This window comes from Eumetopias jubatus, unplaced genomic scaffold, assembly GCF_037043125.1.
Source record: "Eumetopias jubatus isolate StellerSeaLion01/CBP00866 unplaced genomic scaffold, mEumJub1_p1.0 scaffold_17, whole genome shotgun sequence".
Taxonomy (NCBI): domain Eukaryota; kingdom Metazoa; phylum Chordata; class Mammalia; order Carnivora; family Otariidae; genus Eumetopias; species Eumetopias jubatus.
Genome location: NW_028274823.1, coordinates 28,567,343 through 28,592,421, shown reverse-complemented (window position 1 = coordinate 28,592,421; position 25,079 = coordinate 28,567,343). Strand labels below are relative to the sequence as shown.

General features: G+C 38.4%; 1 protein-coding gene across 6 annotated transcripts in view; it reads left to right on the top strand.

Moving 5' to 3' along the window:
• Positions 1–867: 867 nt before the first annotated feature.
• Positions 868–25,079, top strand: part of BTRC (beta-transducin repeat containing E3 ubiquitin protein ligase) — a 170,877-nt gene continuing 146,665 nt past the window's right edge. For all 6 annotated transcript variants that reach the window (XR_015767072.1, XR_015767071.1, XR_015767070.1 and 3 more), the window contains exon 1: positions 868–1,002. Coding sequence is in view for 3 of the 6 variants with exons in the window: in XM_028098736.2 (XP_027954537.1) it covers positions 955–1,002 (48 nt within the window). In the remaining 3 variants the exon portion in view is untranslated. The remainder of the gene's footprint in view (positions 1,003–25,079) is intronic.

The following is a 25,079-nucleotide window of genomic DNA, read 5'->3' as shown; positions in this document are numbered from 1 at the left end:
ATAAATAAAATAGTGGAAATTTTTCCTGTAAGTGAAAAGGCATTTCCCTAATTCACTTATTTTATCGATTTGGATATTCTGTACTAGCCTGTCACTTTTAGTCCAACCCTGGTGTTGAGAGAGTAGGGTAGATCCAATCTCCAAAATAAAATCGTACTGTCCCTTTCAAAGCCAAACTAAATAGTTACAGGCTTTACTTGCTGGATGGCCGTTATATCCCACCATTGAAGGCCTTTGGAAGCACTTTTTGACCCTTAATGCAAGGCTTCAATCCCAGGCTTAGCATTACCAGTCCATACCTTCTGAGCACAAAACACCCAAGAATCTCCTGAGGTGAGTTCTCTCTGGCCCTGACTTTTTGTGGGGATAGAATAAGGTCTTCAGGAGCAGTGTGGGGTGATAGGTTAGAAGGACCTTGAAATTCTGCATTGGTCTGTGAGGTGCTGCCAGGACCTCTGAGTCCTCGCACAGTTTTTTCCAGTATTTGGTCTACAGGTGAGGCAATGCTCGCCATCTTGATATCAAATACCAGGCAAGCAGCCACTAGCGTCGCTCGGTAACCACGGAGACACCCGTGCCCCGCCCCCCTCCCGTTTCCCATCCGTAGAGGCTGTAAACTACGATTCCCATCAGCCGATTCTCTCTACTTGACGGCGAGTTGTCTAGATTTGGCTTTCGGCCACAGCGACCGTGCCGCAGTGAACTGCGGGAGTTGCGGTTCGCGTCGAGGCCTCACTTTTTGCCGCGGGAACCCCAGCACTACAAATCCCGTGAGCCAGTGGGCTCACGCATGTGCACGGAACAGCGGGTCCTCCCTGGCCCCCTGCCGGTGCCTGAGAGGTAAGAGAGGGCGGGGGGAAGGAAGAGGAGGCGGATCCGGGCGCTGCGTTGGCTGCGGCCTGGCACCAAGGGGGCGGCCCCGGCGGAGTGCAGACCCAGTGGCCCCCGGTGATTATGGACCCAGCCGAGGCGGTGCTGCAGGAAAAAGCGCTCAAGTTTATGGTGAGGAGAAGGCGCAGGCCTGGGAGCGGTGGAGGCGGTGGCGTTGGCGACGTCGCTGAGGCTCGGGCCTGGGCCGCCTGCCCACAGGAGGAGGGGGCAGCGGGATCCTGGGCCGGGCGAGGCCGGCGGCGGGGGCAGCTGAAGGGACCGGACGGGAGCTTTAGGGAGGAGGGTTGCGGAGAGGACCCGGGGGTGGGGGCAACGGCTCCGCCATCTTGTGGATGAGAAGCCAAGTGACAGCGGGAGCTTAATCGGGGAGGGGGCTCTGGGCGGCGCGCGGGGCCCTGGAGGGAAAGGGGCGTGGGGACAGTTACTGAAGAGCGGAGGAAGCCCAGAGGAGAGACGCCGTGAGGTTGCTGGCAGGGCCTTTTCGGTGTCAGGGTTACGGGTAAGGCCCAGCAGAGGAGGTGCGTTCAGGAGTGGGGAAGGGGAGCGCGGGATAGTGGAAGGGGAGATAATAAGGTGGGGGGCCAGTGGGGAACGGGCAAGGCGGGATGCAGATGGATCTAAGGGTGGAGGAGAGGAAGCCAGGGCAGGTGGGAGACTTGTAGTTCTGTAGAATGTGGGGGTGGGGTGGGGAGGAGGGGAGATAGCCTTTGCCTTCAGGGTACAGTCCCAGTTTGGCCAAACTAATGTTGACAAACTCTGGAAAGGAAGAGGCCTTACTTAGGAGGAGAAGGGTGAGGGATGGAGACCTAGGACTATGGTGATAGTCTCTAGGGAAGGAAGGGGGTGTTGATAGTGAGCCAGAATTACAAATGTCAGAAAAAGGGGTACATACTCTACTTTGAAAGGAGAAGCTAAATATTGTAGCGAGCACGAAGTGATAAAAAGCAAGAGGCTGATCCATCAGGGAAACATGGGTACAGGAGATTAGGGAAAAAATTAATATCTAATAGGGTAAAACAAAACAGAGTGCTAAATTGTAAAGAAAGTAAAATATGGGCCCTGGTGCTGTATCACTTTCTGAGAAAGGAGAGGCCATGGAGATTACAATAGCAAGACTCCTCTAAGAAGGGATGAGATCAGTGGAAAAATTCAGGAGATAAAGGGGAGATCTAACTAGTGGGGAATAGGAGATGTCAGAATTGGTGGTTACTTATCAGTTTTAAGTTGAAGCACAGTATGAACTTGGATTGGAATTTGTTGGGTGTATTTAAATCCTTTGGAGCCTAGTTCTTTAACTTTCTATCCGCTTTTCTTTTGCTATGCTTGTTTGGCAAATTTGTATAGGCTGATATTTGATGCTTTTAATCTGATGCTTCTTGTATATCCTAGGTGTAAAACCAGACTTTGTGGTTACAGCTAAAGAATGGTGGACTGCATAGACTGCTGTTTTAACAGGTGGCTTTAGGGATATTGATATTATTTGCAGTGGAGTGTTGCTTTTTCGGAAGTAATTGTAACCTGTCACTCCAAATCTCATTTCTTCGATGGTTGTTATTTTGTTTTTGTCTGAAATACTAAAACAAATCTAAATAAACATGGGTACTATCCTAATTGAAATTTGGCTTTAAACTGCCCCATTTATAAGAATACATCTTCAGAGACTGGTCAAATTTACTAAAACTTTATTTTGTACTAGTGCTTTCAAAAACACCTAACTAAAGTTTGAATATATCATTAACAAAATCCCATTAGGCCTGAAGAAGGTTCTTGAGTTTCTGCCAATGTTGAAATTCTAAAATACTAAATTTTTTTGAAGTTTAGAAGTAAGAGGAAGTTGCTTGATATTTTACATTGAATAATCTCTATGCTAAATAACCTGTATGCCAGCTTCTAGATTTGTCAGAAAATTGGCAGCTGCTTGTTTTTGTTTTCCTACTTAGAGGTTGACTGAGTCCTAATCTTGACACTTATGTCAAATTTATGGAATAATGTGATTTATAGATCATAAAGAGACATTATGAGATCATCTTCTTTACTCCCCATTAGACCTCAGCCTAGGAACATTCACAACTACTTGATCTCCACTTTGTACTAGTGAGTTAATGTTTCGATAATGGTCTCCTGATTGAGTTAAAGTGGACCTGGAGATGGCCATGTAGTAGTTTAGCAGCTTTTAGGGCACCACACATTATTAAATGTTGAGTCACTTTCCATAGGGAGAAGCCAATTTTTTCTTTAATTTTAGTAACTTTCATTTTTGACCTTGCCTGCTATTTTGGCTACTGCTTGAGAAAAAGGCCAACTGGAAGAGGGTCACCAAGAAGGACTTCTTAATAGCTAAAGCAGAGAATGGAGAGTTAGAGATTTTGTATTTTTTAGCTCAGTCACAGTCTTATTATGAATCTGAGTAAGTCACAACTTGCCTTTGGTCCCATTTACCCTACTATAACGTGTCTTTACTTAGTCAGTTTTGAGATAGGAAGATACTTTATTTGTGTTTGCACCAAGTAATTAGCACAGTACAACATGGAGGAATGATCCTTTTAATCAAATTGAGATTTTTGTATAGTATTTGGCTTTGTTTTGGCCTTACTCCTTTCCTCAATTGCAAATTGTGAATGGCAGTTTTTGTACGGATGCCCTGATTTCCATGGTTTAAGAAAATGTAAAATTTATTTCAAATGCTAATGTGAAATAGATATTGTCTTCCATGAATTTTGCATATTACAACATTAATGTAGTGCTTTGATAACAAATTTTAAAATAAAATCTTATTAACAAGACTGCTAATTCATAGTTGACCATAGTTCACACATAGTTTAGATTTTAAATTTATCCTTGGATACTTATGAAAAATAGTTCAAGGAGAATGTTTAACTTCTAGAAACAAATGATATTAAAGCAGTAGTTCACATTAAGTAACCTGTATGCTAGTATTTCATTTAGTTTTAGCAGGTCCTCAAGCACCTTCTTAACTAATACTTCCTTGGTCAACAAAATTAAAATTCAGAAAAGATAAATGGGAACTGGAAGAGGATCTGAGAAGAGAAATGAAAATGATTGAGGGAATGTAGGCACCATTTTATAAGCAGATATTAAAAAAATCTATATGGGAGATAGAAAGATGAGTTGAGGGATGAATTTGAATTTTATTTTTAAAAATGACCAGGATAAACCAGTCCTAGAATATTAGATCTGGGGAAATATTTGAAACTTAGATGAAATATTTTAGGGCATATAAAATACTTTTTTATAGAATTGATAGATAAGGGAAACAATATAAAAGGTAACTTGCAGTGTAACAGACCACCACACAATTTAGTGGCTTAAACAATTTTTTACTTCTCTGAAATTTGTGGTTGATTGATGGTGTTGGCTGGGGTGCTGGCATAGCTGGAATGTTCAAAGTGGCCACATTCACATAGATGACCACTGGCTGAGAGTTCAGTTAGTCCTAAAGGCCTTCAATCCTCCTCTATGTGCCCGCGCCCCTTCGTTCTCCGCATGGCCTTTGGATTTACTTAAGCTGGGTGCCTGGATTCTAAGAAGGAGCATTCTAAGAGACAGGAATAGAAGGCGTTCAGCCAGTTCTCTTACGTCCTTGAATTGGAAGTCTGAGAATGTCACTCTTGGTCAAAGACAGTCAAGGCTAGCCCAGAGTCGGAGGGGAAATATTCTCTACCTGTAGACAAGAAGAATGACATTCATAAACAGCTAGAAATTGCTGGAGGTCATGCCCTTTTGAGACTGGCTGCCAGGGATGCTATTGTAGTTGGATGTTCATGCTAAAAATACAAATGGGATTAGCCAAATTTGTAAATAACAACACTGGGTTTACTTTGGAAGCATCTCTTTTTTGAGGTTAACTTCTTAAGGAACTAACATGATCTCCTGCATGACTTGCCTTAATAATGTCACTGCAGAGATAATACTGGGTGAATTAATATGATTCAGTAACTTTTCTTATTTGCTTGAGAGGTGCATGTATCTAAAAGCAAGAAATTGCATTTTAAAATAAATACTCAGATTTTTCACTGAGATGGGCTTTTCTTTGAGTCAGTGAGATTGATTACCAGCTGGTTGGGTGAACATTTGAAACTAGTTCTTAGTTTTTGTCAGAGTTTCTATGTATCTTTTACCTGTTCTCAATTTAAGTTAGCCTTCAGTTTCTTTTCTGGATATTCTTATATAGGTTAAGGTATGAAATTACAAATTAGTGATAATTCTTTGTGCTAATTTTTAGAACTTATGTCTGTAATAGATGTACATATTATTGGAAGTGAATTATTAGATATAGAGAAAATTCTACTTTGAATGATTGTCAGAAATTTTTTATTGCTAAATTAGAAAATGAACTTTCAAAAGAGACCACTTATTATTCTATATTATTTGTATAGTGTTTAAATCCTGAAAGAAAGGAAGCAGATGAAAATTTTTTTTCCCTTGTTAAAGGGAGATGGGACATATGTAAGATTTTGAGCATGTGTAGAAAAAATTATTTTATGGTAAATGGCATTACAATAAAAAAGAGAATGAGGAAAGAAAAAAATCTTTGTGCTATTGAAGTATTTTAAAATCCCTTCTACTTTTTTTTAAAGATTTTATTTGAGAGAGAATGTATGCGCGCACACGCATGAGAGCATGAATGGGGGAGGAGCAGAGGGAGAGGAAGAAGCAGGCTCCCCACTGAGCAAGGAGTCTGAGCAGGGAGCCTGATGCGGGGCTCGATCCCAGGACCCTAGATCATGACCTGAGCTGAAGGCAGACACTTAACTGACTAAGCCACCCAGGTGCCCCAAATCCTATCTATGTTCTAGCAATATTTTAATATAGCATGGAAAGTGCTTTCTAAGTATGTATAATAATTCACTGAGGATGATGTAGAAAATATTTACCAATGTTTAATAAGTCGGTCACTATAAAGAAAATTGCTTCTTTCCTCAGTAGTCAATCCAGCATCTGTAAATTGGAAGTAGAGGAGGGGAAAAAATACGGGATAGTTTCACTGGCTCGTACCATTTTGACTAGTATTCCATAAGATTTAACTTTTACTTTGGGAATCTCTTGATAATTCCCTTTACTTTCCTAAAGCCTGACTGAGACAGAGCTAGAACATTTTACAGAAAGCTCAGAGATAACGAGTGGAATAAATACTGAGGGTAGTTGACTTCACACTATGAAGTCTGGGACACTCCTGCCATAGTTCTTGGATTGACTTCTTGTGTGGCTAGGGTGGGAGTGGGAAGCAAGGGAGCAAAAGCCACAGAGCCCAGAGAGGATTCCTTCCTGCCTAAGATGAACCTTCTGAGTTGGGATTTCCTTCTAAGGTCTTGCTCCTTCCTGAGATTTGGCTCTCCCTTCAGGATATACCTCCCTTCCTATTGCCAAGCTTGTGCTCTTAACCTGTCCTGACTGTCAGTAAAGGGATAACCATAGTAGAATTGGGAGAGTTGTGTTTTTTAAATTTTTGTTTTTTAAAATAGCCATGAATAGCTAACAGCTGTCATTTATTTAGTGTTTACTATGTGCTATTCTAATTTTTTTTTTTTTAATCTCTACACTCAATGTGGACCTTGAACTCATGACCCCCGAGATCAAGAGTTGCATGCTCTTATAACTGAGACAGCCTGGTGCCCCTAAGTCCTTTACATATATTACTTCATTTAATCCTTCCAATAATAGATTCAGTACTATTGTTACTCCCATTTTCAGATAAGGAGACTGAGTCCAGAGAGAATAAGTAACTTGTACAAAGTCACTCTGTTAGCAAGGAGTCTGACATCAAACCCATGCAGTCTGACCCAGTACCCTGACTTATATTATATTTATTTATTTATTTATTTTTAAAATTTTTATTTATTTATTTGAGAGAATGAGAGAGAGAGAGAGAGAGAGAGCGAGCATGAGAGGGGTTTGGGTCAGAGGGAGAAGCAGACTCCCTGCTGAGCAGGGAGCCCGATACGGGACTCGATCCCGGGACTCCAGGATCATGACCTGAGCCGAAGGCAGTCGCTTAACCAACTGAGCCACCCAGGCGCCCTGACTTATATTATATTTAATCCTTGAAGAGCAGAGAAACAATGGAATATGATGGCATATTTCTTTGCTAGTCACATGATGGCTGGAGTGGAAGTGTTATTGTCCAGACTTATATGTAGATTTTCTAATCATTTGACTTACTGAGGAAATGGAGTAAGACTTTATAGTTTCACAGTATCATTGTATATCAGTCAGCTATTGCTGAGTAATAAAACCCACAAAATATCGTGGCATACAATGATAGACATTTATTCTCATGAATGTGTGGATTTGCTGAGTATTGGATGGTATAGACTGGGCTTAGCTGGATGACTCTGGACTTGGCTGCTCACTAAGGACTGGTACATATGATATTCTGGGACTTAGACTAAAGAAATGGTGACTTGGGTGGCTCAGTTGGTTGAGCGACTGCCTTCGGCTCAGGTCATGATCCTGGAGTCCCGGGATTGAGTCCCGCATCCGGCTCCCTGCTCAGCGGGGAGTCTGCTTCTTCATCTGACCCTCTTCCCTCTCCTGGTCTCTATCTCTCATTCTCTCTCTCTCAAATAAATAAATAAAATCTTAAAAAAAAGAAAAAGAAATGGTGACTTATCAGGTGAAGCTCTTGTAGCTACAGCAAAGGCACAAGAGAGCAAGTCCAATTATTCAAGTACCTTTCAGTCATTGGTCCTGTCACACCTGCTAGTATTCCGTTAACCAAAGCAAGTCAATGGGCAAGCCCAGAGTCAAAAGGGCAGGAAAGTATACTCTGCTCGTAGAAGGCGTGGAGGAGGGAGTAACCTGTATAATAATGTACTATAGTAACAATTGTCTATAATATAATCTAGTATACTTGATTTATAGAAGAATGATGAAATGCTTACTATGACAGCTGTTGTGCTTTCATTCTGCTCATTGTTGTGCTATCCTGACTAGCACTTTCTCACTTTGGTTACGAACAACACCCTTGGGCTGGATACTTTTATTTTATTTTTTATTTATTTATTTTTAAAGATTTTATTTATTTGAGAGAGAGAATGAGAGAGAGAGAGCGCACATGAGAGGGGGGAGGGTCAGAGGGAGAGGCAGACTCCCTGCCGAGCAGGGAGCCCAATGCGGGACTCTATCCTGAGACTCCAGGATCGTGACCTGAGCCGAAGGCAGTCGCTCAACCAACTGAGCCACCCAGCCATCCATCCCTGGGCTGGATACTTTTAGAACCACTACTTAATATAGCAGGTATCTTTGCATCATGTTATGTAAAATTAAAAAAAGGCATAAAGAAACAATTAGATTCGGGCGCCTGGGTGGCTCAGTTGGTTAAGCGACTGCCTTCGGCTCAGGTCATGATCCTGGAGTCCCGGGATCGAGTCCCGCATCGGGCTCCCTGCTCGGCAGGGAGTCTGCTTCTCCCTCTGACCCTCTTCCCTCTCGTGCTCTCTATCTCTCATTCTCTCTCTCTCAAATAAATAAAATCTTAAAAAAAAAAAGAAACAATTAGATTCTTGACATTAATCCACAGTGATGCCCTGAAAAGTTCATCAGTATTACAAGCTATTCTTCTATCCTTAGGAAGGATAAAGTTGATGTCATTCCAATGGCATTTGTACAGAATTTGAATCAAGGTCATACATAATGCTCTAACAACTCCCTTGGTAGCAGGTTTAGAGCTCTTAAATCCCTTCTCTGCACCTAAATTTGAGGCTGCAAAGATATGGTACTGATATTTTCAGATGTCTGGGGGACGTTCAGGTTTTCACTGAAAAGTCATGGAAACAGACATCCAGGAATTATATAGCACATGGATAATACTTTTGGAACACAGATGTACAAATCCTTGTACTCAGGAACTAATACATTAATGCTAATCTATTAATGTGATAATTTGTGAATTGCTGGATTATGGGTAATATTTCAAAATATTTAATAGCATCTGAAAACATGCTAGTAAACACACACAAAAGCATGATTTTTGGTGATTTTTCTTTTCTTTGGATTCTTTAATGTTTTCTAGATTTTCAGCAGTGAATCTGTATTGTTTTTAGTCCGAAAAATTTAAATTTAGTATACTGAGTGCATATATTTATAAAATAAGGACCCCAAAGAAGACCTGCATTTGATCATGGACTGCAGTGTAGCCAGGATCATTTTCTTAACTGCAAAATGGGCAATTGTTAGTCTTACCTACTTAGATTTATGATTTAAAATTGCCATGTATAATGTGTTAATTGATCATTTATATCATTAAACTCCTCTATGTATCCAAGATTTTCATTGGAAATTTAGGACTGTATGTTCCTAGATTGTGCTGGAGCACTGCATTTTCCTTTTAAATAGTACTTGGCAAAATCAGTGGGTTGACAGTTGAAAATGAGGCCATGAGTTGGCATGCAATGTGATTTGATAAAAATGTGAACATAAACTAAGTTGCAAAACATCATGTTATATGTGGAGGGAGGTGGTTATGGGGGCAGGAGTGGATGAAGATACAAAATTAAATAAAACTTCTGTCTCCTCTAGAACTTCACAATCTATCGAGAAGATAGGAATTTATAGGTTTTTTACATATTTTTTTAAAGGTTTTATTTATTTGACAGAGAGAGACACAGCCAGAGGGGGAACACAAGCAGGGGGAGTGGGAGAGGGAGAAGCAGGCTTCCCACTGAGCAGGGATCCTGATGCAGGGCTCCATCCCAGGACCCTAGGACCCCGGGACCCCAGGATTATGACCCGAGCCGAAGGCAGATGCTTAATGACTGAGCCACCCAGGTGCCCCATGGAATTTATAGTATTTCTTAAGGCACACCAGTAAGTGCCAAAATAGAGGCAAAAGTGCTATAGAAGTTATCAGAAGGGAAATCAGTTTTAACTGAAGAGATCTTTGGACACTTTGTGGAAGAAGAAAACTTCATATTGGATTTTATAGAATAGATAGGTTTTGATAGACTTGTTTTTGAGTTGGGCAGTTCCAGGAAGAGGGAGTAGTTTGGGTAAAGGCCAGAAAATCAAGAGATCGGTAGGCACAGGTTGAGTAAATAGATATGACTTGGACATAAGGTGCATAGCAAACAAGAAAGAAAAGAAAGACTGAGGACCGGGGAGTTTGGACTGAATCCAGTTTGTGTTGAAAAATAATATTCTAGTGTACTTTGTGGATGTATCTGTCTATATAAGCTTTTTAGAGAAGTAATTATACAAAAGGTGTACAGATCTTAAGTATATAGCTCATTAAAATTTTACCTAGTGATCACTTCTGTGTAAGCATTATCTAATATCTGTAGGTTGGTTTTACATTAAATTAAAAAAAGGCATAAAGAAACAATTGTATTTAGCCTGTGTATATATGGAATATATGGAACCATTCCAGTATATATGCTTCAGTGTCTGGCTTCTTTTGTTCCACATTGTTTGTAAGATGTTACATTCAGGTTGTTGTGTTGGGTGTAGTATGTTCATTCTCATTCTCATTGCTGTGTAGTATTCCAGTGTGTGAATGTACTTCATATTTTTAGCCATTCTATTGTTGATGGACATTTGGGTTATTTCCAGTTTTTGGCTACTGTGAATTGTGCTGTTATGAATAATCTTGTACATTTCTCTTCTTGAACATATGTACATATCTGTTTGGTATATATCTAGGAGTAGGATTGCTAGGTCATAGAGTATGAGAATGTTCAGCTTTAATAGGTACCATGAAACTGTTTTCCATTTTACACTTCCTAGAGCAGCATATGAGAGTTCCAGTTGCTGCGTGTTCTTGTAACACTCACTTGATATTGTCTGTCTTTTTCAGTTCAGTCCAGACTAGTAGATGAAGACAGTACCATTTCACTGTCTCAGTGCTTTAATTTACATTTCCTTAGTGACCATTGTAATCAAGCACTTTTTTAGGGTTTTTTTTTTTAAGATTTTATTTATTTATTTGAGAGAAAGAGAGAATGAGAGATAGAGAGCACGAGAGGGAAGAGGGTCAGAGGGAGAAGCAGACTCCCTGCTGAGCAGGGAGCCCGATGTGGGACTCGATCCCGGGACTCCAGGATCATGACCTGAGCCGAAGGCAGTCGCTTAACCAACTGAGCCACCCAGGCGCCCCTAACACCTTTTTAGGTTTATTGGCTATTTATTTAATTATTTGAGAGTGAGAGCTAGAGGGGGTGGGGTGGAGGGAGAGAGAACCCTAAGCAGGCTTCGCACCCGGGTGCAGGGCTCCATCTTACAACCCTGAGATCATGACCTGTATTAGCTCTTTAAATATACTCTATTGTGAAGTGTCAATTTAAGCCTTGGAAGCCTTGCTTATTTTTTTAAAAATTGGATTGTCTGCCTTTTTTAATTAATTTGTTCCTTATATTCTGAAAAATACAAATCTTTCATCAAGGATATGGTGTCTTTGTAGGAATAGAATGTTTTGTTTCAGACTTTTGCATTTGAGGGATCAGTAAAAAATGTCACAAGGTTTTGTACTACTTACATAGTATTCACAGGATTAGCAAGGTTTTTTTTTTTCTCTACACACCAGTAGTTTAAAAAGAATGATTGCAATTAGCACCATCATTTATAAAAGAAAGAAAAAGCTTTCTAATGCCACAAAAGTAGCAAGGATATAATCTCAGAATACAGGAAACTCTTTGGGGTAGGCAGAGTAAGCAACCCCTGCCACACCAATCCCAAGTACCTGTGAATATGTTAAATTACATGGCGAATTAAGGTAACAGAGTTAAGGTTGCTAATCAGCTGACTTTAAAATAGGGAAGTATCCTGGATTATTTGTGTTGGGCCCAGTGTTAATCCAAGGGACCCTAAACGTGTAAGAGGAAGGTAGAAGAACAGGTCAGAGTGATGCCATGTGAGAAGTCAATCCGCTGTTGCCGCCTCTGAAGATGGGAGAAGAGAGATGTGAGCTGAGGAGTGTGAGCAGCCTCTAGGAGCTTGAAAGGACAAGCTAGAGCCTCCAGAACAGAACACAGTGCCACCAACAACCATGATTTTTGGCCCAGTGAGAACCATTTCAGACTTCTGAACTACAGAACTATAAAATAATAAATTGATGTTGTTTTAAGCCACTGTGTGATAATTTATTACAGCAGCCATGGAAAACTAATAGTCTTTCTTGAGAGAAAATAGTTAAACCTAATTGGAGTGTGTATATTGATAAACACATACACACCCCCCCACCCCCATAATATCAGTATCTTTATTTTTAGTGTTTGGTAACCACCAGTGCAGTCCTTTCTCTTTCTCTTAACATTTTATTTTGAATTAATCTCAGAATTAGAGAAGAGTAAGTAAGACACAAAAGTTATTTTTTCCTGAATCATTTGAATGTAAGTTCTCACGTCACTAAATGTTTCAGTGTGTATTTTCTACAAATAGAGGACATTCTATATAACAATAATACAACCATCAAAGTTCAGAAATTAACATACAGTACAATTACATATCCAACCCCAGACCCCTTTAAACTTTGCCAGTTGTTCCAGTAAGGTTCTTTATAGCAAAAGGATCCAACCCAGAACCATGCATCGAATTTAGTTGTCATGTCTCTTTAGTCTCCTTCAATGTAGAACAGTTCATTGGTTTTTCTTTGACTCTCATGACTATGGCACTTTTGAACATTACAAACCATTTTGTAGAATTTGAGTCCCTTAATTTGAGTTTATCTTATTTTTCCTCATGATTGGATCCAGGTTATGTATTTTTGGCAGAAATACCACAGAAGTGATGCTGTAGTTTTACTCCTTGCCTCCTATCAGGTGACACGTGATTTTTATTTATAATTTTGTTTAATTGATTAAGGTGGCATCTGCCACTTTTAAAATATGTTTTTATCTTTGTAATAAATATTTTATGGAAAGGTACTTTGAAACCAGGTAATTACCCTATTCTTCATCAGATTTTCAATCTATTATAATAGAATGGGCTTATGAATTCCTGTTTTATTTGATGGGTTATAATCCAATACTGTCATTTATTTTGATGCCTAAATTGTTCCCTATTTGGTCAGTGCTTTCAGGCTGCTTTCTTTGTCTTTTTGATGTCATTCTTTGAGCGTTTTCTTATTTTCTGGTATAAAAAGATATTCTTGTATTAAAAAAAGGCTCATTTTGTATTCCCACTCCCTCTGCCCCCAGCCCTGGAACTGCTGATTTCTCCAAGGAGCCTTGGTTTTTTTTTAGTAGAGGATATTTAGAAGTCAAGATCTGGGTGTTAGGTGTGCTAATTGCTGTTGGGGTTTCACTGCTCCCAGGTCCTCTTACTGGACAGAGGTAGGGAATATATGTATGTGTAAACATGCACACATGCATTTATATCACTATTTTATCTACATATTCATTTAAAACCATGAGTTCACACTGATATGTCCAGTTCTAGTCTAACACCACAGGGTTCATTCAATAATTTCCTTTCCGTAATTATAACTCCCTTTTCTGACGGTAACTTGGTTCTCATTATCTTCAGCATATTTTATTAATCAATTTCCCTGTATGTGACCAGTCTCTCCTATTGCTGCTGTTCCTGACATCTACCACATGGATGCCATCCTCACCTAGCCAGGCTCGAAAATCCCATATCAAGGCTGCTGCCCCTGCTCCCTGTTTGAACATCTTTCTCACTTCAGGATCTGATACCTTGCACTGGGTTGCTCTTCTCAGTCCATCTGGACTCCAGCACCCTGTGCAGGACTGCCAAGGCTGCCATATTCCTGTATGGACATCCTTTTTATCCTGCTAGGGCTCTGACCTCCTGCAGTAGATCACTGCTGATTCTACCACCCTATCTTGTATAGACATCTATTTTGCTTGGCCCTAACTAAACTGAATACACATTTTTTTAATCTTGCAAAACTCAAACTCTATACCTGTTAAACAACTCTCCATTTCCCTCCCCCCCAGCCCTTGACAACCACCATTCTACTTTGTTTCTATGAATTTGGCTACTCTAGATACCTCGTAAGTGGAATGATACAGTATTTGTCTTTTTGTGAATGGCTTATTTTTCTTAGCACAGTGTTCTCAAGGTTCATTCATGTTGTAATGTGTCAGAATTTCCTTCCTTTTTGAGGCTAAATAATATTCTGTCATATTTAAACATCACATTTTGTTTGTCCATTAACCTCTTGCCAGACACTTGGGATCCTTCCACCTTTTGGCGGTTGTGAATAATGCTGTGAACACAAATCTACAGATATCTCTTTAAGACCCTGACAAGCTTTATTGTTTTACCTTTTACATTTAGATCTATAGTCCATCTGGAATTAATTAATTAATGTTTGATGTGAGGTAGAGGACAGAATTCAGTTTTTGTTTTTTAAATCCAGTCGATCCAGTGTCATTTATTGAAAAGATTATTCTTTCTCTGTCTCATTACAGGGTCACTCTGCCATATATGAATTCAGGAATTCATACCACCTGTCTATATATGTGTGTGGGCCTGTTTCTAGGGCTCAGTTCTGTTCCATTGTTCTTTTTATTCTTGTATCAATATCATACTTTCTTAATATATTTTTATACCAGTTCTTGATATCTGATAGTATATGCCCTTCAGCTGCCCACCGCCCTCAAGATTGCATTGGCTGTTCTTGGCCCTTTGCATTTCCATATGTATTGGAATCTGCTTGTTAATGTCCACGAAACATGCTGCTATGGTTTTTATTGGCATTGCATTGAATTTCTATATAAATATGTTTGGGTAGAATTGAGATCGTAACACTATTGAGTTCTACAATCCATGAAAATGGTATATCTTTCCAAATAATCTTTCTTGTTTTTTTTTAAGATTTTATTTATTTATTTGACAGAGAGAGAGAGAGCGAGAGAGGGAACACAAGCAGGGGGAGTAGGAGAGGGAGAAGCAGGCTTCCCCGCGGAGCAGGGAGCCAGATGTGGGGCTCGATCCCAGGACCCTGGGATCACGACCTGAGCTGAAGGCAGACGCTTAACGACTGAACCACCCAGGCGCCCCCAAATAATCTTTCTTTAATTTCTCTGTGTAGAGATCTTTGTACATTTTTCTGTTAGATTTATTCGTAGTTATTTGGTGTTTTTAGATGCTGGTTCTTTTTGGAAGCTATTTTTAAAACTTAATTTTCTATTTAAATTTCTATTTAAATTTAAATTTCTATTTGCTGGTAGTGCAAAGGTTTTAAATCTGAGGTCCATGGCCCCCATTCAAGATATAAACACATACAAGTACTTTTTTCTGAAAGGTCTGTAATTTACATCTGAATCTGATTCCCACTGAGGGCAATAACAACAAAGATTAAAGACCACTGTAGTCTTTCACTTAGAATGGATTGGACTAGGGAGGAGGGAATAGACAGAGACAGAGAGGCCACTTAAAGGCTGTATAATAGTCCAGGCAAGAAGCCATGTGGACTTGAGCCAGGGTAGTAAGTATGGAAAGAAGGAAAGACATTTAAGGAATATTTTCAAGATAGAATGAATAAGGTTTGCCTGGAGGAGAATAGGAGAAATAAAGAAAAAGAATAAAAAAGGTGTCAGGCATGATTTGGGGTAGTTAGCTAAAGGGAAGGTTGTCGTAGTATAGGGAAATGAGTATTTGGTGGGTAAAGATGTTGGAATAGTCCCTAATTTTAACAAGGAGACTAAATTTAAGATATATTTGTATAGATAAAAATGGGCAAATATTTGGGATTTGCCTTGGAATTCGGAAGGTGGAAAGCTGAGTGATGGGAATTCATTATATACCCATTCCATACTTTTCTGTGTATATAAAAGTATCCATAATAACAGGTTAAAAGAGATTTATCCACATAGAGAGTGAGCCAAATTGAAGTTCTCTGGACCACTCAACTCCACTTCCTATGTGATAGAAAGATCAGGATTCTTTTAAACATTGTGTTTGGTTTTTGAGTAATTTCATAATCACTGTCTCATACTGGGGACACTGTTTTTATCAAGATAAGCCAGATAAGGAAGCACAAAGCTACAGAGGCTTTTCATGCTAGCTGAGGTAGGCTAAGTGCTTGGATGTGGCTAGGAGTTAAGGAGAGGAAATTTAGCTAGGCAGATGGAACATGGCATCTTTTGGCAACTCAGCCAGATTTGTGGACTCAGGGAAGTTTAGCAAGGGCAGGATATTCTTTCAGGGGGAGAATAGTGGTAAGGAATCTGGGTGCAGATATTCTGGGGGCATCCAGATAGGCAGACAGCCTCAGTAAGTGCTGAAAACAGGTAGCAAGGACCCTGATTAAAGTCTGGGATCAGAAGTCAAACTGTCATACCCAGCAAGGAACTAAAGAATTCATTAATTCAGTTCATTTATTCATTCAGCCTGTACTCATTAGTGCCTGCTGCAATTGCCCTACCCTTTACTACACATAAGAATTAATTGGAGAGAATGTTAAAATACAGTGCAGATTCTCAGCTCCCCTCCCTCTAGTTAATTTAGTAGGTCTCAAGAATCTGCATGTTTAACAAGCATCTCCGTGTTTCCAATACAGATATTTCTCAGATTAGATTTGACAAAATGTCTAGTCCACTGCATCCTGGCCAGTGTACCAATAAAGAGGGAGTGAGGGAATATTGTGACTAGAACCAAAGTAAAAGGTGAAGCCTTGTACGTAGGGAACATTGCAGGAAGGAACTGAGCTAACTCAAATCAGGAGTGAAGGCAGGTGCTGATCATTTTGTAATACAATATATGTATATTAAATCAACATATCGTAAACCTTAAACTTGCATAATTTTATATGCCAATTATATCTCAGTAAAGCTGGGGGGAAAGAGTGAAGGCAGAATGATACAAACCTCATGGCAGAGGCTTGGAATCTCTTAGAATTCTAATGGATTAGTAGTAGGTTTCTAAAAAGAATTTACTTCTTGGGGCTGTTCGCAGCTGGAGAAATTGGTGAGCTATGGGGGCAGAAAAATAAGCAAGATATGCCATTCATAAGAGGTGTATCTAGTAGAAGAACAATAGCAACATCCCAAAATATGGACATATATGTTAAAATTACATCATAGCACAACTTGTAGTTCCTTCTGGTGCTATGAAAATGTTGTGGATAGTTCTGATGTTACTTGTTAATTATTAATATGACAGTTGTTAATATTTTAATTGTAATTGTTAATATTTTATGACCCTATCACATATTTGAAAATAAATGACAGTGGACTGCCTCACCAGTTGTTTTTTGTTTTTAAGGATTTATTTATTTTAGAAAGCGAGAGAGAGTATGGGCAGTATGGGCGCACTTGAAGGAGGGGCAGAAGGAGAGGGAGAGACCAAATCTCCAGCAAACCCCCAGCTGAGCAGGGAGCCCGACCTGGGGCTTGGTTTCACCACACTGAGATCGTGACCTAAGCCGAAATCAAGAGTCAGATGCTTAACCAGCTGAGCCACCCAGGCACCCCACACCGGTTGTTTTATAGAGCTCTTGAGTAGAAGTAATGTCAAGGAGCAAAAGAATTTTGAGGTATCACTGAAGTGTTGCTCAGAGCAACAAGGCATAACTAAATGGGAGGGAAATTTATGAGGAAAGATTAGTCTCTGGTACAATTACATGCACTGGAGTTCTTTTGAGCAGGGGCCTCAGCCTGACCTCAGGTGACAGGCACACAGCCACAGTCTGTCTTGATAGTTAGAAATTCTCTCTGAAAAGGTCTTTTTATCTCCATCCCTTGGATCGTCATCACCATCCCCCACAGTATCTTTAAAACAGAGGAAGACATAATTTGATACAATTGAATGAGGTAAATGTTATGATGCTTTCTAGGCCATAAGGATATGATAGTGGTGGTACTTTTACAACAAAAATCTAACATAGAATAATTCACGCAGACTTTCAAGGTTTATTGAATAGGCATTCCACACCTATTCCATTTTACTTTTTAAGCATATATTTATTCATGCCTCCTGTGTGCAAGTTCAAAAATTTTTTATTAACGTCCAGTAAAATTGAGGGTTTTTTAGTGTATAGGTCTCAGATTTTTAATACATGTATAGATTTATGTAACTACCACCACAGTCAGGATACAGAACAGTTCCATTACCCCTCCCCAAACTCCCTTGTACTATATTTCCCCCACCCCATCTCTAACATCTAGGAACTGATTTATTCTACCTTAATTTAGTTTTATCTTTTTGAGAATGTCATACAAATGGAATCATACAATATGTAATCTTTTGCTTTTGGCTTCTTTCACTGAGCACAATGCCCTTGAGATAGATTCGTCCAAGTTGTTGCATAGTGATCACTAATGTTGCATATATCACTATCCCATTCCTTTTTATTGCTTAGTATTCCATTGTATGGATTGTACCACACTTAGTTTATCCATTCACCTGTTGAAGGACATGTGGGTTGTTTCTGGTTTTTGGTGACTATAAATAGGGGTGTTACATATACTTGTGTATAGGTTTTGTGTGAATGTAAATTTTTATTTCTGTAGCGTAAATTACCCAGGAGGGGAATTGCTAGGTCATATGGTAAGCATATGTTTAACCTTATAAGACACTGCTAAACTATTTCCAAGAGTGACTGTACCATTTTTTTAAATTGAAGAATAGTTGACATACAATATTATATTAGTTTCAGGTGTACAACATAGTCATTTTTTACATAAATTACAGTATGGTCACCACAACAAGTCTAATTGCAGTCTGTCACAATACAAAGTTGTTACAGTATTAGTGACTATATTCCCTATGCTGTACATTACATCCCTTTGCCCTTTTTATTTTATAACTGGAAGATTGTACCCCTTAATCCCCCTCCCCTACTGCATCTGTGGCTATACCATTTTGCATCCACACAGCAATGAATGAAAGTTCTGGTTGCTCACTGTTTTTTATTTTAGCCATTTAAATAGGTGTATAGTAATATATTATTGTGGTTTTAATTTGCATTTCCGTAATGAATGCCTCTGTTGGGATCAAACACAAAAGATAGTCATCATCAGAAGAATCAGGAATGGTCATCAGAATATGCCTTAAATTTAGCATTCTATGAAAGATATTCTGTGAATATTTTAAAAAGGAGTTTGTGCTAATAAATGTTTATGGTTCTTAATTAAGAGTGGAGTACTCAAACCTATCTATAAAGTCTCAGGTAAGCTCTGTGACAGAATGAGAGCATTTTTTTCTGGTGGCCTTTGGTCTTATATAGAACACTTGGTGGGTTTTAATAAACTAAGGAGATAAGCAAATGAAAAATAAAAATATCTGGTCAATCTATAATTTTTTAAAATAAAGCAATATAAGTGAGAAACACTTGTGGTCATCACGATCAACATTCACCAATCTCCTCATACTGGTAGCATAGGTCAGTGGTATGATTTTGAATAACTTGCTTATTCAGGGAAATAATTTAGATAAAGGAAAGGAGGATATTCCCTTGAGTAATAGTATTTGACCCTCTCCTGTTTCTTCTCCCTTTTTTATAAATCATCCCAAGCAGCAGTCTGTATTATAAGAAGCAAACCAAATGATTGCTAATTAAATGTTTAGTGTTTATTTTAGTTGGTTATTAACTTGAGGTCAAATTTGTTTAATGAATAAATATGGAAGAATTATGGGGTTTTTTTTTTTACACTTTGGACAAATGCTTACTGATCGTTGGTATGTTACTCTATTTCTTGAAGCTGGAATGTAATTTCCTTACTTTTAGTGACTGTAGAAGTTTAGTTATTGGCTCTTTGTTTTGATGTTGTTAGGCATGTGAGTACTTTCTTTGTTACCAAGTCCTCAGTTAGGAAATAGCTTCCTGATTATAACTTGTTTTCTTGGAAAAAGGTAGTCCACTTTGAAGCAGTTTCCAGTAATATATTGCTGCAGAAATAGACAGTCAAGTAGTGACTCCAGTGTAATTTAGAAAAGGTGACTTAAGTAGAAGAACATTGATGCATCTGTCTTTCAAATTGCAGTTAATTATAATGACAGCTTCTAAGATCTACTTCATTTTCTCTTGGACTCTTGCCTAAGTTTACAAATTTTATATGAGACTTGAGTTAAGAATGGATAGGTTTTTAAAAAGATTTATTTATTTGTTTTGTTTATTTATTTATTTTGAGAGAGAGCACACATGTGCATGGGATGGGGAAAGGCAGAGGGAGAGGGAGAATCTTAAACAGGTTCCATGCCCAGTGGGGAGCCCGCCAGAGGCTCAGTGTCATGACCCTGAGATCATGACCTGAGCCGAAATTAAGAGTTGGACTCTTAACTGATTGAGCCACCCAGGCGCTCCTATTAATTTATTTATCTATTTATTTATTTGAGAGAGAGAGAATATGTGTGTGTGTGTGTGTGTGTGTGTGTGTGTGTGTGTGTGTGTGAGCAGAGGGAGAGAATCTCAAGCATACTCCCTGCTGAGCACAGAGCCCAATGTGGGGCTCAGTCCCACAACTCCGAGATCATGACCTGAGCTGAAATCAAGAGTGGGATGCCCAACCAACTGAGCCACCCAGGCATCCCGAGAATGAAAATTTAAAAGTTAGCCAAATGAATTAATTGAAAAGAATCCTGCTTATCAAAGCATAATTGTAAAGATTTTTCACACCCTCCAGTGATATATAGGTTTGGCCGTTTGAAAATCAGAAGGATTGCTTCAGTTTCTATTAGAATTTGAGAATAGAAATTCTGTATGCAGGTATGTGTCAGAACACTATATGGTAGTGTTCTGAATATTCCTTTACCCAACACCTTTAGCTGACATATACTGACTGCATCAATAAACTATATGATCCTTATTACGTTCATATGTGGTCATGTTAAAAAGTGTTTTTGTTTTTATTAGGATCAGTTAGCCACTGTATAGTACATCATTAGTTTTTGATGTAGTGTTCAGTGATTCATTAATTAACGTATAACACCCAGTGCTCATCACAGCACGTGCCCTCCTCAATACCCATCACCCTGTTACCCCCTCCCCCAGCCCTCCTCTCCTCTGAAATTGTTTCCCGGGGCATAGTTAAAAAGTGTTTCTTAAGTATTCTTAAATGTGTTTTACCAATATTTATGGGAAAATACTCATAATCTTTGAAAGTGTTCATGTTAAAAAGAATTGGAAATGATGTTTATTTCATTTGGACCTGTTTCTCTTTCAATGTATCATTCAAGTGTAGGCATAGTATATAAGGATTCATACTTACAGGATCAACTGAGACTTTGATTTTAAATATAAATTATACATGAAAGGCTGCATAAGATGCTACATATTTTTTTTTCAAAGAATCTTCTTTAAATGGTTCTGTTAAGTGTAGGAATGTTCTGATGATTATCTTTTTAATTAAAATGAGAAATCTTTGTTTAAAGTGGCATTCTTTTTTTACGGCCTGTTACAGTCTCTGTAACAGTCATTTCTTAAGTCTGAACGTTTTATTTCCAGGAATCCATTTATATAAAACTATGTTTAGACTTAATTAAGGAACGATTCTTACAAAGCTTGTAAATAGCCAGGAAAAAAGGGAACCGAAAATAAAACTGACATTCACATTTAACAAAATGATTGTTACAAGGTATGTAATAAGCTGTAAAAATACAATAAATCCCTTTTTATAAGAGTTCATATTTTTTGATCCTTGTTTTCAAGGGTATTTAAGAAAAATATCAAAGCTCTGCAAAGTGACATCTGTTTTGCTGAATGGATTAGTGATAACTTCTTTTGTCTATTAACTGACAGTACAGGAGTTCTGCCTGTTTTCTTAGTGAGTTTTCTTTGAAATACCTTGTAATCATTTAGATGTAAATTTTACATTGTGCTATAGTGGAAACAAGACCTGGTTCCCATCTCACACTACTTTCTAGAAGTCATAAAATGCTGGGCAAGTTGCTTAACTTCTCTGAGTCTCATTTTCCTCTTCTGGAAAACAGAGATAACAATACTCTTCCTACTTCAAAGAGCTGTTGTGAAGACTAACTTAAACTATAGGTAGAGAAAATATTTTGGAAATTCTATAGAACTGTGAACATCCAAGCTGTGATTCTTTATCCCTCTGACCTTCTGTTGGTTGTAGTAGGAGTCATGAAATAATGCTGTTATCATAAAATAACCTCAGTAATGGCAGCAGACACTTAAAGCTTAGTATGTACCATGCTGGATTCTAGGTACTTGACATACAGAAAAGCATAATGATCACTCATACACTCTTCACCTGGACTGGCCAGTTGTTAACATTTTGCCACAGTGGTTTTTTTCTCTATAAATAGCTGTACTTTTATTTTTACATCATTTGAGAGTTGCAGGCATCTTGATATTTCATCTTCTGCGTGTATTTCCTAATAATAAGAGCACTGTCTTTCATAACCACAGTAAAGTCTTGCTCAGGAAATTTACAGTGGTAACATCTTATTATTCAATATATGGTTCATATTCATATTTCCCTAATTGTCCCAGGAATGTCCTTCAGAGCTGCTTCTTCTAAACTCTGGGGTTTTTTATGGGATCCAGTCACGTTATATATAGTTATGTCTCTTTAGTCTCCTTTAATTTACAACAGTTCCCTAGTCTTTTTTTTTTTTTTCTTTTCATGGAATTGACATTTTTGAAGAGTCCAGGCTAGTTTTACAGAATGTCTCCCATTTGAATTTGTCTGATTATTTCTTCATGATTTAGATTCAGGTTAAAGAAATTTTGGCAGGAATGCATGTTGTGATTTCTTTCTCAGTGCATTCCATGAGAAAGTACATTATGTCAATTTGTTCCTTTTTTGGTGATATTAAGTTTGATCATTTTATTAAGTTTGTATTTACCAAATTTTTCCATTGTTAAGGTGTATTTGTAATTAATTAGTGCCTAGTGGAGTGAAATTTGGAAACTGTAAATATCTTGTTTCCCAGCATTGTTTCTCCCAATAGTTTTAGCATCCATTGATAATGATTCTTCTGCGGTAGTTGTAAAATTAGCCCATTTATTTTTATGCTGTTCCAAATCATTTTTTCTTTCTGCATGACTGAAATGGTGACTGTTTCATATTTGGGGAAGTTATTATATAGACTTCATCATTTTTACTTTCTTTTAGTTTTGTTTTTGAACTTAGACTAAATGTAGATCTTACATTCTAATTTGCAAGTTATGTGTTTTATAATTTTTATCTTTAATGGAAAAGTCTAAAGCTGCATAAAGAATTAGGTTCAGTTTTTAAGGGCTTATGGTAGTAAAAACTGCATCAGAATTTCCTGGAGGGTTTGTATTTTCCATTCAGTAGGCCTGGGGTGGGGCCTGAAAATTTGCATTTCTAGTTTCCAGATGCTGCTGCTGGCTGTGGGGCCACAGGTTGAGTACCCATGGTGGCTAATATAGGCCAATCAAGCCAGCATTTTGCTCATGATAATTTGGGCTCTTTTCTATTTGTTAGGTTTTTCTGGTAGACATGAGAGTAGTGTGGATATAGAATAGTGGAATAAGTTGGAAGTTTGTATTAGTTAATTTTTTTTTCAAGTTTATTTCAATTCTAGTTAGTTTACATATAGGATAATATTGGTTTCAGGAGGAAGTTTGTATTCGTTAATTTTTTTTTTAAGATTTTATTTATTTGAGAGAGAGAGAGCACAAGCAGGGGGAGGGGCAGAGGGAGAAGCAGATTCCTTGCTGAGCAGGGAGCCCAATGCGGGACTTGATCCCAGCACCCTGGGATCATGACCTGAGCCTAAGGCAGATGTTTAACCGACTGAGCCACCAAGGCGCCCTCTATTAGTTATTTTGATCAGTGTTGGAAAAATTGTGGGAATTGGCTTCTCTTGGCTATAATTGGCTACTATTATTGAATAGGATCTCATTAACCTGGCTAATCCTGAATTGACCGTGTTATAATGAAAATGACTATAGGCTATTTAAAAACACTGTGGCGGGGCACCTGGGTGGCTCAGTTGGTTAAGTGACTGCCTTCGGCTCAGGTCATGATCCCAGGGTCCTGGGATCGACCCCTGCATCAGGCTCCCTGCTCGGCAGGAAGCCTGCTTCTCCCTCTCCCATTCCCCCCGCTTGTGTTCCCTCTCTCTGTCTCTCTCTCTCTCTCTCTGTCAATTAAAAAAACTAAAAAACCCAAAAAAAAACTTACTGTGGCATTTATATTTGTTGAATTTTCTTTATTTCACTTAACGAAACACTGAGCCCTTAGTTTTGACTGAATTAGATGTCTGTAGTGGTCTCTTTGGGCTTACAGTTCTTAAGTGATCTCTGCATACATTTCAGCAATATTTGGTTCTGTGTAATTAATTAGTAAAGCAAGTGGAATATTTGTTATGTCACAGAGATATTTTCGCTTTTACAAAATTTGGTCAGTCAGCTCTCCCCCCTTGCTTCCCACATTAGAAATACTATAAACATCAGAGAGAAAAGGATGACCTTAATATTTGCTTCCCAGACTAAATCCCAGCTTTGAAGCAGTTATTTCCTTCCGAATAAAAAGTTTAATTTCACGCCATGATTAGTGCTAGTATGTGCAGGTGGATATTTATTTTATGCAGCTAAACTGATCTGCTTTTGCAAATTACTTGCCAGTCAGCAGAGCTATAATTTCTTATGAGTAGTTGGTGGTAAATTATAGTTCTCATTAGTAAGTTTTGTGTGTGTGTTTTTTTAAGTATGTATTTATGAAGTGAGAGTGGGAATCAGTCACCATATTTTGGCCAGACTAGGATTTGACTAATAGCTTTTCTTCAAGGGCTCAGGGATTGATGAATTTGGACTAACAGTTCCAATTAATTATGTAAAGCAGTAGGAAAGAGTGAGATCTTGTTTTCAATTAATGCAAAAATCTACTCAGGACCTAGAAAGAGTGATGCTTGGTGAAAAAGACCAAAGAATAGATTATCTTTCTTGCTGAGAAATGGAATATATCGTAGTTAAAATTTGAGTGTTTAGAGAGGCTTAAAAGTAAGGAAATAAACTGAAGATTTTGAAATAGGACATTATTGAACTGAATTTTTAATTGTTTAATTGAAGCCATGAAGTTTTAAATTTTTATTTACTTTCTTTACGTTTTTTGAGTAGGCTCCACACCAAACATGGGGCTTGAACTCACGATCCTGAGGTTAAGAGTTGCATGCTCCTCCCACTGAGCCAGACAGGTGCCCCCAATTTTTTAATTTTAATTTTTAAAAATTTAATTTAGTTTTTATTTTTATTTATTTTAAAGTGAGACTGATTTTTGTTGTACTTGGATTAAGAGAAAAAGCAATGAATCAGAAGGAGGCAAAATTCTATTTCC